Here is a 19,675-nt window from a genome sequence, read left to right on the forward strand (position 1 = left end):
ACACACACACACACACACACACACACACACACACACACACACACACACACACACACACACACACACACACACACACACACACACACACAGAGGCCTCGAAACGTAATCTCTCACCAGGGTAAAGGAAGCAGGAATGCTCAGCGTGGATTCATTTACAAATTAGCATGTTGAGTCGACAACAGCGGCGGTGTCGGGTGGTGAATGTTTAACATGAGTTTGAGTTACTTTTCAGCAAACGTTTGGAATTAGAAACGCAGATTTCCCTGAAAACGTCTGCACGTGTTTTCCTTCACAGATGGAGAGTATCTGACGTTCACCAGATATGAGCCCATAGGAGTGTGTGGACAAATTATCCCTGTGAGTATAAGCCTTTCTTCAAGTGACACACACAACAAAAACAAAAAAGGGAAAAGAGGCAGATAAGAAAGAGCTGGCTCAGTATGAAAGGGAAACTGGATGGTTTATTGGATTACGTTCTGATTTTCCAGTAATTCCCTGACAGTCATTGTTTATTTGGGTTAAACCCACTCAGCGAGCCCCTCTGCTCCCCGCACGATGACTGTGCCAGTGAGGTTGAGTAATGATAAATGAGAAGTGAGAAGAGAAGGGATTTCACGTGTTGGGAGAGAGAGTGATGAGAAAGGAGGAGAAGATGAAGGAGAAAGAGACACTGCTGATTGTGCAAGAGAGCAGAAAGCCTGTGGTTCTGCCCCCCAGCCCCATGGGCTCCTCTGTAAGGCAGAAATAACACAGGCCTGCGTGTCGTACAGCGATACGGCTCCGTTGCACATGTGTTGCAATTTCCCGACTTTCTCAGAATACTGTGGGAAGAGAAAACACTGTACCAGTGCCTAGAACATTTTCTCACTTGACTATGTTTAGACACAATGAAAATGAGAGTAACTGACTTAAGAGCGATGAGTTATTGAACTTGACTTGTGACCACCCAGTGTGTCAGTTGCATGATTTTTCCCGCGTGTGTGTGCGTGCGTGCGTGCGTGCGTGTGTGTGCAGTGGAACTTCCCCCTGATGATGACGGCGTGGAAGCTGGCCCCGGCGGTCGCCTGTGGAAACACCGTCGTCCTAAAGCCGGCCGAACAGACGCCGCTCACCTGCCTCTACATAGCGGCTCTCACCAAGGAGGTAAATCTTACAGGGGATCTATTACGTGTAAAACTCACATTTTGCTTATTTTTGTTTTTTTTTCCATTTTGGTCTCAACTGTTTCTGAAAACATTCCAAGTGCTTAAAAAAAACAGCCATTTTTTTGTGGGGGGCAATATGTTGATGTTTTTTGGTGTCAACAACGGTTGTTGTTTGTTCAAACAACAATGGCTTGTTGTTTTCCTGTGAAGTCACATTCTATGAGCAGTGCCCCGTAACCTAGCAACCTCAGCCAGCCCAGCCCTGTTACCTAGAAACGAAGCAGAACTCAGCAGATTTGGTTTAAGCTTGTTTAACTGCTGTATTCTCACTACGATGGCTGTCCCATTATTGAATGGGACAATAATGGGACAATAATACCCAATTATTGCTCGATACTTGGATCGGGCAAGTATTGTTATAACTTGCCCGATCCATAGCGGTCTAATTCATGCTTTGTTATTTATTTTACATTATATTCACAGTCCCCAATTGCACTTTCTGAACCATTTGAAATGAGGTTTGTTGTGGTTTATTTTTATATGTTTACATAGTTGATCTGTTGTTTTTGTCAGTTTCTGCTTCTTTATTGTCTGTTTTGACATTAACTGTTGTACTCCTAATTGCACTGACTGCACAAATTTATGTAATTTTTTACATGTCTGTGCAGATATTGGTGTATTTAAGTGTGCTGTACTGGTGCAGAGTTGTCTGGGAATTCAAGGATTTTAATACAAAGTTTAGTGGAAGGAAGAAAAAGGTGATCAAGGAACAGTTATTGAGGCCTGTAAAGAATACTACAGGGGTAAATTGCTATCTCCATCACTAAGGCTCTTGTAACAGATTTGCTTAGAGTCATTAGTTTTATCCATTTTGAACGTTAAGAACAGGATAGATGGCAGTGAAATATGTCTCTGTAAATTTCTAATTTAGGCTTACAGATTGTGGAGACTCAAAAACTCTGCTAAAGTTGTTCTGTATTGGAATTTTTGAACTATAAGTGGCTGTTTGCTCAAATGAATATTTTCAAAAACAAGAGAAATACTTATATTCCCATATAAATACTGTGAAAAAGTATTGATCCATTCCAAATTTATTTAATATTTACCTCCAAGCAGCATAACTTTCTTGTAATCATTTGATTCAAGTTTACTTAAAGCTTTCCACGCTCTCTTAAAGTCGTGTCAAAACGTTTTGTCAGATTTTAGCTGCTTTGTCTTTTTACTTCCTGTCGGTCATTCTTACAATAACAATATCCTCTACAGAGTTTAAAAGTTAATTAGAAAGAGGAGATTAGACTTAAAACTATAAACAGTAGATGGACTGAACAAGTACTGCAAAGATTATCCTCCTTTAGTTGATCATCTACTGAATGTGCAGCAAACTGAGGTATGAATGGTTTCATCTATAGTTGGCATATCATAAACAGGCTGGAAGAAGTAAAGAGTCCAATTTAATGAAATATCTTTGCCAAGTTGTTGTATTTGTAGACACAACAATTGTTTATCTATCAACTTGAGGAGTCTTTAAATGCCTGTATAGGTCAGAATTAACTGACTTAGCAAACATTTATATGGATATATGGATATGGATATGATTATTTAGAAATGAGACGGAAAACAAGGTAAAGTAAGAGACAATGTCCAAACAAAAACGTCCACACGCTTCCAAAAAGTCTGGAGAACTACAGATTTATAGTATTTTAACAGAAGATTAGAAAGTTTGGAAGCAAAATAAAAACATGGAGGTCTAAATAATCACCTCTCTTTAATTGCAAAGAGAGGTGATTACATAGCTTAAAAGGAAATGAACTTGGAGACCTGCTTGTTATTTCACAGATTTAACCAGAAGTCTGGCGTAATATAAATGCTGACAGTTCACACGAAATCGCTGACACACCAAATAAAAGATTTAAAGTGTTCTCATCTCATTGTAATACCCTCAGTTCTGCTAAGAGAGTCGAGTCAACAGAAAGAATGATTAAGAACACTAACAAATGTGTTTTTCATTTTAAACCAGTAGTGTGTGGTGAACGGGCTGCAGAGTGCAGCTGTGCAGATATTTCCCTGCTCTTCAGATTCAATCTTCTGAGCCGTCTGGACAGAATAGAAATAAACACGTGTGTAAGTTAAACAGCACAGGAACAATGCAGGCTCACATTACGATCCAGTCCCACTCAGTTATGTGCAAATGTAAGTGTCCACATCCGCTCTCGTTTCCCGCGTGTCCTCCAAGGCTGCGCCTCTTTCTGGAGACTATCTGTCTGTGGCCCTCTTGTCTGTGATGCTCCCCCTGTTTTCTAGTCACAGGCAGGTTGGGCCGGGTCCGGATTCCCCTCACACCGCTTGCAGTTTTGCTTGGCTCTGCTGTCATCTCCGCTAAAGCTTGTTTCCTCTCATATTGTTTTGACAGGCCGGGTTTCCACCGGGAGTCATCAATATTTTGCCAGGATACGGTCCAACAGCAGGAGCTGCGATTGCTTCGCACATGGGCATAGACAAAGTGGCTTTCACGGGATCAACCGAGGTACGTGTTTGTCAGATCTGCAGCTGCTGCTTGCTTTTGTCACAGAGAACAAGTGACATAGTGACCAACATGTGCAGAGCATAAGGAGCAGGCCGGGTAATTAGGGGATGTTGTGTGCACAGTCTTAATAACAAACAAATGGGGGCTTACATAACTTGCATGGCCTGTCATTAATCCCCGTGACAAGGCTTTGATTTTATCTACCACACATGCACGTATAGTTAAAAACCAGATATATGTACATACGCTGTACATACATACACTTAACGTTGTTCTTCCTGCTGTCAGACTAAACGTTTTCCACTTTTGGATAGTTAGGAAGAAAGATTGTATTTCTTTTTTTGTTTTTCTAAATACAAGAATAATCAGAGTGAGACAGAGAGAGAGCTTTTTGAACATTTTTTAAAAACTTTCCTGGAAGTCAGAAATTCACACACATTTCCTTCTTAATTGGTAGAGTTTTCTCTTGAATGTCAAACTTTCTGGACTTCCTTCTTCCACCGCTGCTATCGCTGAGTCAGGTGTGCAGGCCACCTTGATCACACACACCTTAAACGTTTCTGTGGGACTAAGACAGAGGCTTTGTGATGGTTACGCCAACATTGTTTCCCCCGGATAACTTGCTTTGCCCAGTGGTAGGAGGGCTAGGGCCGACATCCAGCAGAAATGTTTAAAGTTGACAGGAAATTTGAGAACATGACTTGGTAAATATGTGCTATTGTAAGACATTATTAACAATACATGAACATCAACTCTAAAATAAAAAAGACAAACATAAATAAATACACATTTTTTGCACTTCAGTTGTTTTGTCCTAATTTATTGACACTTTATTTCAGCAAATAAAGTGTTGCTTTATTTGCTGAAGTTGTTGTTGTGTAGACCGGTAAAATAAACGCCTCTCTATATGATCACATAATGACCTTCTGATTCCAACCATTTCACATAAAAGACACTTTAATGCTGTTAAAGAGTCTAATACATAAACAAATGATGCTTAGCCTGGTGGGGACTCAAGTAAAGCCTGGTGGCCCGCCAGGCTTATGACGCTCTGAGGGAAACCCTGATTGCAATATTGACTGTTTATTTGGCAATGTGATTCTTGTCCATTTGGAAGACCCATTTGTTCTGAATATGTTTTTTTTCCTAATAACTGCATATATTTTGTGAAGTGCTCCAGTACAGCAACATGATGCTGCCACTCCTTGCTTTACATTTGGAGCCGTATTCCCATGATTGGGAGCTTCCTTCTGTCTTATTCAAATGTAATAACGGCCATTATGGCCTTTCCTTCAAGTAAACTCTCCAAAAAATGTACTTCTTTGTCAATGAATACATTTACAAACCTCAAATCAGGGTTCTTCTGTTGTTTTTGAGGTAGTGGGGTCGTTCTTTCAGTCCATTTCACTTCTTATTTCTCAAACTACGATGACTCTCTCTTACAAGAACTTCAGCCAGCATCTTCAAAAATGTCTTTGCTTTTGTTATTTGACCGATACACACATTTAAACCAAAACATCTGTGGGACACAGAACTCGTCTGTTTTCTGAATCCTATGATAATTGTAGATTTTCATTTTTGTTTATGCATGTATTTAATTACTTGGCTATGAATGTGACACAGACAAAAGGTCTTTCTGATATCTTTGCAGTCTCCTTTAGATTTTCTCATGTCGCACAAGGAAGTGTTGAGGTGGTTGCAATAAAATTCATCCATAGGTGTCAATGTTGCGAATTACTCTAAGTCAACTTCTGAACATGAAGAAGACGATAAAAAAGACATTTAAAAACTCTGGCATTTCATACATAATAATAACTTTGCATCCATAACAGGAAACGTTGCGTCTGATTTAGTGAGAAAAAGTGACCTATATGTCTTTCTATGTAAATATCTGTTATTGCATTTGCGTTTTGATAAGAATGCAAACATGTTTCTGCGCTCCGGTCTTTTTCATGTTAACATCTTTCTTCTTTATCTAGCCGGATCTAAAGCGCATAAAGCTCGGCTTGCCTTGCAGAACCGGGAAGCGGCTAAAACAAAGCAAAAGGACACATACCATTTTAGGTGTTGAGTGTTGTGGTCTGAACGCATTCCTGCGGCAGACAGCAGAGAGACACCAAATAACCTCTCTGCAGATCATTTATAAACATCTGTCATTTACCTCCTCTGTTCCAACCATTCACAGCAAAGCAAAAGCAGAATATATAACAAGATGTTTTTAACAAGTCTCTCTGGAAAGTGAACAAAGCTTCCTGTGACTCATTTATGTTGTTGCTGTAAGCAGCATCTGATAAGCTCCCGCAGGCTCAGACATAATACTTCACTGTCTGGAGCCACATAGGCAGTGAAACTGAAATTCAGCCGACCAGAGACAGATAAATGTTGAAAACCTCACTGCAGTTAAAGTTTTATTTAAGTTACTGACTCAGACAGCGTCCACGCTGAAGGTCATTTTGTATGCATTGAAGACTTTGAATTAGTGAGTTAAAACAACATTTATCTCCCTTTGGGATCAATAACGTGTTTCTGAGTTTGAATTATTGCATCCTGAAGAGATTTTCTTGTAGTTCCTAAACTAAGAGCAAGTAGAAAATCAGGTTTGAGGGATCAGAATTCACAGATTTCTTTACACAAATATGACCATAGAAGAGTTATTTTTGATTGAAAATGTTTAAGACCAGTTCCATTTGGGAATTAGCTATGTTCATTGACACGTTATAATGAAAAGAGGACAAGAGAAAAGAAAATATCATCACTTCAGTTTCTATTAATTCTATTTTGTTCGATTCTATAAGTTCATTTCCCATTTGCGGACGAGGAACAAAGAAGGTTTCAGCTGTTCATCGACAATTCAAAATCTAATTTATTCACAAAGCATATTTAAAAACAAAAGTGCAAATCAAGGAATCAAAGTCAAGACTTTTAAAAAACATTCACATTTTAAAATACACATAAAGTCAAACAAAGACAATAAAATAAACTTACCAACTCACATTGGGCCAAACAACATAGAAAAAATGTGTTTTTAAAAACACGAAGTGAAGGTGCCAGTCTAATACTGAACAGCAACACGTTCCAACATTTGGGGTGAAAACAGAAAAGGCTCAGTCTCCTCACATCTTAAAGCAGCTTGTCACCAAAAACAGACACACAAACATAGGTTTTGTTAAAGTTTTGTTCTTAATGAAAAAATCTGATTTTGGAAAAAAATAAAGAAATTACCTGATTTTGTTATTTTTTTGTTACCTAAATAAATTATTGTCATTTTCATACTTAAAATACCAAAATTTCCACTTAACTTTATATTTTTGTCCATACAATTATGTTATTTTCAAGTATCTGTCCTGCCTTACAGAATGGCATGTGCTGGTTTCAGTCAATAATTTGAAGTTACAAGTGAGATTTGAGGATTTTTATTGCAACCTTTTCCCATCATTTCTGAAAAATAGAAGCAGGAAATGACAGAAAAGCAATGTGTAAGTCTAAAATGGGGACATGTGTGGCGAACTGACCTGGATCTGATTTCATAAATACGGATTTCTTTGCTATTCATTACCTGATAAAAGTGAGACGCATCCATTTCTTGCTGCTTTGGTTTCTTTGGATAATCTAATAACTCGTCTGATGACTCCTTCAATGGAGCCCAAGACATCTGTTCCCACTATGAACATTATTTCTATCTTGCCATGTATGTTGGCACATGGAAAACATGTGTCACTTTGGTCTAAGTAGAATAAAATGTTCTGGAACACAAAGTCCTGTTGTGTCCATGAAGTATTTTTTGGTTTTGATGCGTGCCTGTGTTGTGTGTTTTCATAATGGGATGAAGGTTTCTACTGCATTAGGCCTGATATCTTAATTTTATCGTGACGCCACAAAGTTGAACGTCTAGCCTTGTTACTCCGAGTCTCTGAATTAATGTCGTATTAGCCAAACGATCAGAAAGAAGGTCATGCATCAGGTGGAGCCGCTTCAATTACTTGGCATGCAAAGGTCAGTGAATCTTCATCAGTGCAGACACAACTTGTGCAGAGTGTAGTTTGAATTTACATAACCCATTGGATCATTGCTGTGACATTTGAGTTGTTTTTGCAACAGTTTTGGAGCAACGACTTCACAATGCTGTTAGCAGCTAAGGCAGGGGCGTCAGACTCATTTTCCTTTTGGGCCGATTAAACCCGTTAAACTGTTAAAACATAAATAAATTCTTAAAATGAAATAGTATTGAACACCTTTTCACTCCCTCCAGGATTTTGTGATTGTTTTTGTGATTTTTTTTGTTGCAATATGAAAGTGTTTGTGGTACTAATTTAGAAATATTTGCACTTATGAATGATGGTAAATGTGACTTTGTGTCGTTATGGATCATAGCTCGCTCAGCATTAAATAAGGCTGAGGAGGCTGTTTAGTAGAAGTAAGAAATACTTAGCCATCACTGAGATCCAATACTTTTTTTTTTTTACCATTTTTGCAAAAATCTGCAATAAACTCACAATTATGCATTAGCACGAAAAAGTTCAGTGATTTTTGATTTTGCATGAATTTCCACGATAATTCACAAGAAACTGGATGGACTAATTAATGCAGTAAACAGATAAAAACTGCCTTGAATTGATTGATAAAAAAATATTTAAACACACTGTTATCTTGACGGTTTTATTTATGTGTCCCTTTAGAGTCTAGAGGGCCACATAAAAAGCTGCAGCAGGCTGGATTTGGCCCCCGGGCCTCGAGTTTGACACCTTACATTCTATCAAACACATTTGATAAAGGTTTTTTTTTCCCCCAATGAAAGAGTAAATAAAGCTTTATTCAATTCATTTTTTTATGTTTTGAAAGACTAATTTTCCTTTTGTTTCTTTTCAAAGCAATTGCTGCTTAGCTAGTACTTGTTTTGTCTAAATGGTAAAAAGTCCAAAGGTCCATCTGACCCCAAAGTGCTTCACACAACATTCAGTCATTCACCCATTCACACACAAATGAATACATTTTGTGCCATGAAAAAAGCTAATGTATTTGTTTCTGTCAGTTTTCAAGCTTGAAAAGTTTCAAAAATGTAAAAAGGGAAATAAAAGAAACAAAGTGACTCAAAAAGAACAAGATGACAACCGATGGGTCGTTAGTGGCAGAACAACAGATCAGTACAGAGTTTAGCTGCATGCAGTGTTTAAACTGAAAGTTTAGTGATTGTCTCTCTAGTTTCTCTTTGAAAACAGGTTGTTCCTTTGTTCTCACAGCAGACAGTAGCTATTATTTACACTATCATTGATTTTTGAGTTGCCATCTTTAATCATTAAATACTACAAGTTCAAACTCTTTAATCAGTCATTAACCTGCCACACAGTCGACACTCATACCTCTGACCTGAATTACCTGGTGAAAACATCGTGATCAGGTGGTTTGAATAAGTTACTCTGGTCTGTAAAAACACTCAGAAAACAATACAGCAATGTACGTATATTGGAAAAGGTCATTTTTACTTTTGAATACTTTAAGTATTTTCAAAAATAAGTACTTCAGTACTTTAACTTGAGTAAACTTTTGATCGAACAACTTTTACTTGTGACTGCTCAACATTTGACCATGAGTATCAATACTTTTACTCAAGGACTAGAGTCGAGTACTTTGGCACGCTGCACATCTGATACAGACTTATAAACATACAATATGATTTTGTTGTTTGGCTATTGTAATAATTTTTAATTAAGTTCTGGATAATCTTTTACTGCTGTCATTTTTATTATGATTTTTATTGATCAGTTTTATCTAAAATACAAAACAAAAACAACCTAATGTTCGGTTTGAAAGCAGTTTTTCAGTTGTCTTTAGTTTTGGTTGAGTTGTGTTATTTTCACAAAACTAACCAAAATTAAATCATCAATACAGAAATATGAGTAAAATAATCCTTTCAGATGTTTACCACGTATTAACTTGTATTTTATCTCAATAGTTGTGTTCATGCTGTGTCTGAGTAAATATAAAACAACACAAACAGAAACATAAATCCCGTCCTGATTATACGTCTCCAGTTTATTTTTACTCGTTTCCCTGTTATTTATTCTGCATTATCTGGAGTCAATTAGAGTGAGAGAGCCGCTGCTGTCGGAGGCTTCTGATGCCCAGACAGTGAGTCACCAGCAGCAGTGAGAGATATAAGCATCCCTAAGAGTCTGAACAGCTACAGGTGGATTTTAGGGGGAAAAATCTCCCTGACTCACACCACTGTGGATTCCCAGCATGTTTTCTTTTACTCTGGAAAAAGCACACGTGAACATCCACTGAGTCAGCCGCTTCGAGTTTCTGATCAAAGATGGACAAATTAGATCATAAACTCCAGAGCCAAGCGGAGTGTTGCGTTGTTTTTATTCGGCTCGAGAGGCAGGCGTCGACTCCGCGCTTATCTTCATCAGTTCAGGCAGGGAGATACTGAGAGAAGATGAGCCTTTTCCATGCTGGAGGCGGGGTATTTTAGGTTGGACACTTAGAGGGTAATTTTCCACTTGATCTCGTCAGTTCCCTTGGAAAATAAAACAGGCTGTGTGAGTAAGAGGAAAGACGAATACTTGCTCAGGGTGTAGGATTGTGAGGGAGCTGCGGGGGGATTTCACAGGCTTCTTATCTGTCGGCTCTCACTCCATCACTATGGGAAATTATCAGTCCACTCATCTCAAGCGGTGATTTACAAACTTTTCAAATAGCAGAAATACTGCTCTTTGCAAAGATGTGGATATTTTTTGACGAAAATCCAAAAGGGGTTAAAATCTGCCTCAGTTTAGTGGGTTTTTTTTTTTTTTTTGGAGTTTTTATTTAACGTTTCCATTATGTGAACCCTTTAAACTCTGCTTTAGTTGCTTCATGCTAAGCCTTTGATGAATAAATTACAAACTTCTAAGTTATATCTGCAACAATAAATCAAAAAACCTCAAGTTAAAGTATGTGAAAACACAGATCCTGGATCAGAAATCGGTGAGACTGTAAAATAATGTGATTTGTGCTTGTAAAACTAAAGCATACCGTTTGAAAATGAATTACATGGTAGATTTTCCTGACCAAAGAGGATTTTCCCTCAAGTATTCACAAGGAATGTGGATCTCAAATACTTTATTTATTGTTCTCCAGTTTTGGTTTTATGATATCATCTGCGACGATAAGGGCCAGAGAGGAAATAGGGATAATAGGAAGATAAGAGAAAAGCCACAGGCAAATCCCCACTGGGTTTTTTCATATCAGAACACCGGACCCGTTTCACTGCAAACAAAACGTCCCACACCACCCACACACCTTGTGGTTGCCTCTTCCTGCCCCTCGCTACATATCAGATGGTGTTCCAGGCTGAAACATCATTTTGTTTTCCTGCTGCTGTCTCCAAAAGACCCGTAATAGATATTCATTCTGTGTGTTTGCAGAACTCATGTTTCATGCAGCTGGCCGACTGCTGCATTCCTTGTTTGGAGCTAAGCAGCTTCTTTAAGATATTTAATGGCTCGGGCTGATTTACCGATCTGGCTGTAGGCCTATCTCTCTTAGTAAACCCTGGATCTGTTCTCTTCGCCAGGTTGGCAAGCTGATCCAAGAGGCGGCGGGGAAGAGTAACCTGAAGAGAATAACGCTGGAGCTGGGAGGGAAGAATCCCAACATCATTTTTGCAGATGCAGATTGTGAGTTACAAAGTAATCAGAGATATTCCACCAGGAGTTTATGCATTAAGTCTGAAAACTTATAAAACTTTGGATACACATATGAATTGGTGAAGACACATACGTATTGTGTTACTCTCACAGCGCCACCCAGTGGTATTAAGAGTGGTCATGTTTGTCACATTGATGCACCCCTCCTGACCTATTGACCTCAGTTTGACTCCATCTTCTGGATTAAATAGATCTGTTTACATGTATAAGTGTGCTTCACTCTTATTAGGTTTTGGAAAATCAACTTCCATCCATCCATCCATTTTCTTCCGCTTATCCGGGGTCAGGTCGCGGGGGCAGCAGCGCTATTTTTCTCTCTAAGCCTCTCCTCAAAATGGGAAAAATAGAAAAAACATGCAATTCAAATAAGATAAGGCGAAAATAAAAAAGTTTAAAACAACCAGAACTGTGACAAGAAAATCACTGAATGCTTTAAATGTGCAAAATGTTGTTGCTGAAGTTTGTGTAGTTTTATCAAGGGTATTAGTAGTGTAACCCTTCTGTATTCATCTCAGGTGCAGTAGGTTGACGTCATGACAGACACATTCAGGTTCTCCGCATTTATTCTAAGAAAAGAGAAAATCAAGTTGGTGGTTATCATCAGTCCATTGTGTTAAAGAAAATATAATAAATAACCCAGAACAAACCACAAAGCAATATCTCCCAATGAGCAGTTAGCAGCAGTTAGCATTTGCAGCTAAATTGGGCAACATTAACAATGATAACATTTAGAAACAAAACGCAAAACATAACAAATTTACTCAGATTTCATCTGAGAAATTTGTACACTATCAAATTTATCCAACATATATTTTAAAATATGTTCCTTTAAAGAAAACACACAGCTCACTCTGATAGTACCACAGTTACCGACGGCAACAGAAAAAGAGGGAGGAGCTGTCAGTTACCGGTTACTATGGTAACCGCCAAGAGCAGCGCACAGAACTTAAAACACCAAAAAATGTATGAACTAAATGCTGAGTGAACTAAATGAATTCAAATACATAAATTCTGACAAACTTTAAATTTATAATATTGTTAAAATAAAACCCTGTTTCAATAGTACAAAGCTTTAAAGACACCAGTACTAATAGTAGCTGAAAACAATAATTTCTTCCTCTTTTTACTAAAATTTATTCATTCTCGAAAACTTTGTATACATTTTTACCTATTAGGTAAAATGATTAATGGACTTCACGAGACACATCAAAATAGTAAACATTAATTTATCATATTAGTCTCTGGGTTTTTATTTCTGAACTGTTGCATTGCACCTTCCTAAAAAAGTGAATGAACCAGATGAGAGTTTACACTTCTTACATCCCCAAAACAGCAACAATGCACAACTTGGGAATCAACAAGTTACACTGATTATTTTGAAGATAATAATGAAATAGTTTCCAACGCTCTTAGCCAAACATGTGCAACATTTCCTCATATGATGTAATAAGTCTTGTAATGCACGTGAAATGAAAAGGAACATGTATAAATGAAACTTCATCTTCCATAAAACTCCATGACAGCGAACAAACACCAATTTGTTTTCTATTCATCTAAAGAAGCAGATCTGTCTCTGTCTGAACTTTATTCAATTAAAAGACTATACCTTAAAGCTTTAAAGCCTTTTTGTGCTTTGAAAAGTTCTGGTTGGATGAGTTTCGTATAACCTTAAGATGCCCGACCAAACTGGGGGCGCAGAGTGTTTTCAAATGCTTTCAACAGGCGTAAGAGGGGCTGGTTGGGGCCTGTAAATCAGGAGAATGGACCCTGACTCAGTTGGGTGCTTCATAAATCACCAGGGTCCATTAACCCTTTCTGGTGAAGAGCGGGATCCATCCTGCTGGTGTCAGATAGGCTTCACCAAAGATGTCTTTCTCACATCATTTCTAGCAAACACTGAGCCTTGAATCATAGAAAAACGTGTCATACTGAAGGTAATAAAAGGTTTTCTTCCACAGAATAAGTACTCTAATCTCTGTATTGATTAAGCTCTTTTTGCTCACAGTGGATGTTGCGGTTGAACAAGCCCACCAGGGCGTGTTCTTCAACGCGGGCCAGTGCTGCACAGCAGGTTCCCGCATATTTGTGGAGGACTCCATTCATGACGAGTTTGTCCGAAGGAGCGTGGAACGAGCCAAGAGGAGGACAGTGGGCAGCCCCTTCGACCCCACGACTGAGCAGGGTCCACAGGTGAGACGATTTCGCTTTTAACTTCCTTTTTTTAAAAATAAATAATCAAAATTATTCTGCTCTTCATGTCCTAATCCATGCATGTCATTTACCTCCACAGATCAGTCGGGAGCATCAGAACCGTGTGCTGGAGTTCATCCAGAGCGGCGTCAGTGAAGGAGCCAAGCTGGAGTGTGGAGGCAAAGCTCTGGGCCTGAAAGGTTTCTTCATCGAGCCCACCGTGTTCTCCAACGTGATGGACGACATGCGCATCGCCAGAGAGGAGGTACAGGAAGCCGACATATTAATTCAATGTTATTCAGTGAAACTGTGTGGAAGAAACGTTATTTCTACCTAAAAAATAGAGTACAAAACTTCAAACTATACAATCTGTTTTTTCATTACTTGTTCAAAGAAGATTACTCATTCATAATAATCTATTATTATTTCATATTCATAGCTAATAGTGCTGAATGCCATGGCTTTAAGTTTCTTTCATTTCAAAAAAGTACATTTGAAAAAAAAGTCCATACAGTCAAAAAAAATTATTCACACAATTTTTCTAACATATGATTAAATTAATTAATCAATCAATCAGGTTTATTTGTATAGCACATTTCAGCAACAAGTCATTTATAAGTACTTTGCGTCACAAAGTCATGAAAACGTCATATACTCATCATACAGTCAACAGTTATGAAAATCAGCGACATTTTGTCATGTGGCTCTGTTAAAATAATCAAAACACATCAAACATGATGGTCAATTTATGTTTCAAAAGCAACAAGTGGGTTTTTGGTCCAGATTTAAAGGAACTCGGTGTTTCGGCTGTTTTGCCGTTTCTTGGAAGTTTGTTCCAGATTTGTAGTACATAGAAGCTGAATGCTGCTTCTCCATAAAGGCTTCTCCAGGCTTATTTGTAAAACTTGAAATAAAACTTAAATCGCAGGAATGATGAGACAAACAATTCCCACTGTTTTCAAATCATAATTTATAACCTCTTCATACTGCAACACCAATAATCTGCTAATTCCTCATCCTGAATGTACTTCAGCGATGAAAAAGTCAGTCAGTATCTATTAAATCTAACAGAATAAACAATAAAATGCAGAAATGAAAGTTAATAACATGAAAATAAAGAGTGAGACACAGTCCATACAAAGCAGAAACGCACAACGAAATAACATCCTTGTGCTCGCTAAATGTCCATTCTGAATCCTGATTTCTTATTTCTGCAGATTTTTGGGCCAGTCCAGCAGATTATGAAGTTCAAAACGATTGCAGAAGTGATCGAAAGAGCCAACAACTCAGACTACGGTTTGGTTGCTGCTGTTTTCACCAGCGACATCAACAAAGCCATGACCATAACCGCAGCCTTGCAGGCCGGCACGGTGTGGTGAGTTCAGTTTCCTGTAACAAGATTCATTTTTCATGTGGGAAATATTAAACATTTCAGCCGTCCAGAGCCCGTAAGCTGACACCACACTATCTCAACTATTATTACACATGCTGCAACCAGCTTCTCTTGTGTGTGTCCCCCCCCCCCCMCACACACACACACACACACACACACACACACAACTCCCAGAAATGTGAGAGGAAATTTGTGAGAACAGGATTCGGTGCAGTCCGGTGTGTATGCAGGAATAGCACAACCACTTGTTGAGTTCGCTCAGAGTTGTTTGGTTTCATTTGTAATTACCTTCAGATGGTGATGAGTAAGAGCAGGAGTGGAGCTAACACGCAGCATCTGCCAGAAACATTTTGCTGCCTGTACCACAGCGGTCTGGTAGCTAAACAAACGTTTATATTGCAGTTTTGTCCTTCAGTTTTCATGTGTCACAATTACACACCCACCACCATCCACCATCACACAAACAAGGTGTAATTTGTCAAAATCTTCCCAAAACACAACTCAAAAGAGCATCTTTTTAAAGAAAACACTTCTCGAGCTTTATTTCTGTGCATTATTTTCCCATAAACTTGGCTTTTCTCCATTTAAACTGACCACAGTCGTCTTCATCCCGTTTCTTTTTAGCAGTTTTTTTCCCAGCCAGCTGTAATTAAACTCACTCACGCAGCGAGTCAGAATTATTTGATGGGGTTCAGCAGGTTATGAAAACAACCTGCAGTGATGACGGTGGTATATTCTCGATCTGTCCTCCTTAATGCAGCTTACACTGTCCTCAACTTTGAAGCAAACCACAGGAGTCAAATGCATCAGACTGATCAATGCTTTGTGTATTTCCCAGGATAAACTGCTTCAATGCTCTGAGCACACAGTGTCCGTTCGGCGGATACAAAATGTCTGGCAATGGACGTGAATTGTGAGTACGGTTTGGTTTTCTGCCCTCTACATATACACAACTTAACCGCAATATCACTAATAATGACCTCAGGTTTCAAAACAACATTTATTAAGCTCAAATAAATCTTTTTTAAAAGGATATTGCAATGTTTCTTTCTTTATGCGTCTCTTGCGACGTACTGTTGAAACCAGATGTTCACGTCCAGTTTGCAATAGACGCACAACCTGCTATTTCTCACAGTCAAATATTAAATCTGACTAAAAGTTTCATCTCTTAAAATTACTAAAATAGGTCTTTACAGTTTTTTTTGTTATCTCTTTCTTAAAATATGTTAAATAATAAAGTTAGTGTACATTCAAACAATTGGGGAAGGATAAAGACATCACTCCAAAAACTCTTACCAAGTATTTTTGTTCTAGGTTTTAGTGTAATCTTAGTACACTTGAAATAGGACAAAACTAAGTTATGTGAGCTTGGTTTAAGTAAATAATCTCTTAATATCGAATTTCTTATTAAAGTCAAATGATCTGCCAGTTTAATTGGTATTTTTCATCAATGTTAATACATTATTGATTTAAAACAATGTCCTGTATCTTGCTGAGAAGTTACTCAGCAAGATACAGGACATTGAAATAAGTTTTGTCTTATTTCAAGGGTATTAAGATATTTGCACTAAAAACTAGAACAAAAATGCTTGGTAAGATTTTGCGTTTTTGCAGTTTAAGCTTGTTCAGGGTTAATTCACAATATTTGAGTTCATCAGAGGATGAATGTGGATTAATTTTAAGAAATCTTAAATGTCTTAAAGCATTATGTTGCAGGAGGAATTGGTGCACTTTATAAAGCAAGTTTCATTATGAGGAAAGAGGATTGTAAAGACATTAAGCTGAATTTCAAAGTTTGAGACAGGAAAATAAAGTCTGGGCACGAAATTTGTGACAAACTGAGTTAAGAGCCTGGAAATGTTTTGGGCAGAGATAACAATGAACATGTGAGCAAGAAGGGCTTTCAAGTCTGACTCAGTTACAGCATTTCTGCCAGGAGGAACGGGCAAATTATTCCATCAAATTATTGTGTCGTGCAGTTCAAATATGGCAAAAACAGAAAACATCACTGTATTTTTGTATAGTTTCTAGTGCAATATTTTATCACACTTGAAATAAGACAAAACTAACTCACAAGTATCTTTTCAACAAGATATAGAAGCTTGTTTTAAGTAAATAATTCCTTTATATTGATGAAAAGAACAAGTTCCTTTGGCAGATACATTTACATATAGCAAGACAATTTCCCCATGTTACATATGAAATAATTTTTGTAAAGATTTTCTGGCTCTAGTGGCTTTATTTGAAAATGCTATCACATAAAAATAGGTAATGAGAGAGAGGAAAGACATGTAGCAAAGGTCACCAGGCCGGGAATCGAACCTGCGACTAAGGCCTCCTTATGTGGGTTGTCTTAACCCCTTCACCACCCATATGTGGAATAATTTGCCATTAATCTCAAGGAATTATTTACTGAAAACAAGCTCATAACTTGCTGATAAGTTACTTTGGAGTAGTTTTGTCTTATGTCAAGAGTATTAAGATATTTGTACTAGAAAATAGATTTAAAAAATACTTGGTAAGATTGTCTGTGCAGTGAGAGGACCAAACAGGTCATGTATGCAAACTTCTGAATTTAAAGACAGGAAAATACAAAATATATTGTCCTGGAATTTAGCAACCATAAATAATTTTGGTTATCCTAACTAACCAAAAACAATAAAATAATTGCACCACTTAATGCCAGAGCGGGATAATAGAAGGTTACGTGTGTGAACATCTGGTTTCAGTGTGTGTATTATCTATTTAAGTGATCAGAGCTGCTTCCTGTTTCAGGGGAGAAAGTGGCCTGAGGGAGTACACAGAGCAGAAGACCATCACAATAAAGATGGCCTCCAAAAACTCTTAAAGGCGGACACGCGTCTTCCTCTCCATCGTCATCCTCACACTGTCCACAGCAGCAGACCACACCGGCCTCCCAAACTAGCTCTCTCCATGGTTAAACTCAGCCTCCACTCTCTCTCCACCCACATTAACTCGACCTGACGGCCCTCCACCCCACCGTCTATCTCCAGGTCTCCACTGGCAACCACTGACCCCGCACTGTTTACCTCCTTCTCCACTAACGACACTAAAGCACTCACAGAGATGATTAGGGAGGCTGCTCCGACCGCGCCGTCGAACGCCGTCGCTCTCCGCTGCACCCCGCTGCCCCTCTCCAGATGCTGGATGCTCAGAGACTCGGTCGCTGCACTTGCAATAAGCCCTTTACTAGCTACTTGTCGCGTGTTGGGAGTTTCCTTTCTGCTGTGCGGCATGATTGTCAAAACCTCATTCTTCCTCGTCTTGGTTAGGAATTACCGGAGCGCAGGGGCTCATTCGAGACCACTGATGTTTCCGTCAGCCTCACACGTGAATGGATGAAATGTTGATTCAGAATTTAAATTGACTCCTAATTGTCTTTGTTTATATATTAGCTCATATGACCTAACACTGTATGTAAACCTTTGACTGACGTAAAGTTGTTAAACTCTTAAAAAGCATTTTACACTCACTTGTTTTAAAAAAAGAACGAAAAAAAAGCGGAGTAGGTGTATTTTAAACTTTTGTAACTATCATTGATGTCCATGTATGTTTATGTTTATACAATCGTATGCCATAAAATTATAAAATGACTGTAGTTATGTTCTTTTGCAGTAAATCATTTTTCTTTTGCTGTAAAAAGTTTGAGTGTTTTTTTAGAGCTTTGTGTCTCAGGAGGTCTTGCTGTCTTTAATCTTATCAACGATTTCTTTATCATTAAACTAATCTGCCTGACGAAACTTTAACAAACTAAAGTTCTGCAAACAATTACTTAAACCCCAACAAATTTCTTCTGTGTTCTGTTTTTCTCACACTTAAATGTCCCAGTTCAACAAAAACATTTTCTTTTGGACAAAAATATAATAAAACTACAATAATATCTTGTATATTATGAGAATAAATAACGTCCAAACCTTCTGACCGTATGTGAAAAATCTATTTCTCTCATTGCTAAATTATGGAATAAATCAATCAATGCATATAGTAATCAGGTTGCTGATTCCAGTAAGTCATTTTGAGTGTTTTTAATCAATTGAAATAACCCATAGCTGATTTTAAATGGGACATTTCAGAATAGAAAAACCTATGTCCTTAAATACAAGCTCAACCTTTCCCTTTCAAAAACAAAAAGTACATTTTCACACACAGTGAGAGTTTTGAGGCCAAAGTCAGATTCTTCACCACCAGAATAGTTTTGTTGACAAAAAATATCTTAATTCTTGTAATCCATTGAATTGATGAATAGCAGCTTATAGGAATCAGGACACAGGTGGAGCGATGACTCTTACTTTCCCTACAGATCTTCTTTGTTGGGAGATTTATTGGAGAATACAGATGATTTCATGTTTCTCAGTAGGGTGCCGAGCTGTTAGATCTCCAAACTGCTGCTGTTTTACAGCATTTCACCTAATCGCCTCATCTTCTCTGGACAAATCACCAAATACATCTTCACATTTGTGCTTTAAGTCTTCACAACGACTTATTGTCGTTTTTGTTTGTCAACTTTTTGGCTGCTTTGTTCTCAGATTCTTTTATGTTTTTAAGCATATTTGTCAACTTGGAAATGAATAATCGTTGTGATCTACAAGCCTGTACACACTTTGAAATTTACCTCAACCAACCTGTGTGTTTTTGGAGCAGCTCTATGAAGACTTAACCTAATTAAAATGAGTAATACATTTCCTCTGGTTACCCCACAACGATCCTTTTGATA

The 19,675-nt window shown here is 38.0% G+C and overlaps 1 protein-coding gene across 1 annotated transcript in view; it reads left to right on the top strand.

Moving 5' to 3' along the window:
• The window catches only part of aldh1a2 (aldehyde dehydrogenase 1 family, member A2), a 33,761-nt gene extending 15,158 nt beyond the window's left edge, over positions 1-18,603 (top strand). The window contains exons 5-13 of the mRNA XM_008405372.2: positions 296-357; positions 1,015-1,143; positions 3,556-3,669; positions 11,225-11,327; positions 13,363-13,547; positions 13,648-13,812; positions 14,765-14,922; positions 15,779-15,853; positions 17,716-18,603. Coding sequence (XP_008403594.1) covers positions 296-357; positions 1,015-1,143; positions 3,556-3,669; positions 11,225-11,327; positions 13,363-13,547; positions 13,648-13,812; positions 14,765-14,922; positions 15,779-15,853; positions 17,716-17,788 — 1,064 coding nt within the window. The 3' untranslated portion in view covers positions 17,789-18,603. The remainder of the gene's footprint in view (positions 1-295; positions 358-1,014; positions 1,144-3,555; positions 3,670-11,224; positions 11,328-13,362; positions 13,548-13,647; positions 13,813-14,764; positions 14,923-15,778; positions 15,854-17,715) is intronic.
• The last annotated feature ends 1,072 nt before the right edge of the window (positions 18,604-19,675 follow it).

The sequence above is a fragment of the Poecilia reticulata genome, linkage group LG3, assembly GCF_000633615.1.
Source record: "Poecilia reticulata strain Guanapo linkage group LG3, Guppy_female_1.0+MT, whole genome shotgun sequence".
NCBI lineage: Eukaryota > Metazoa > Chordata > Actinopteri > Cyprinodontiformes > Poeciliidae > Poecilia > Poecilia reticulata.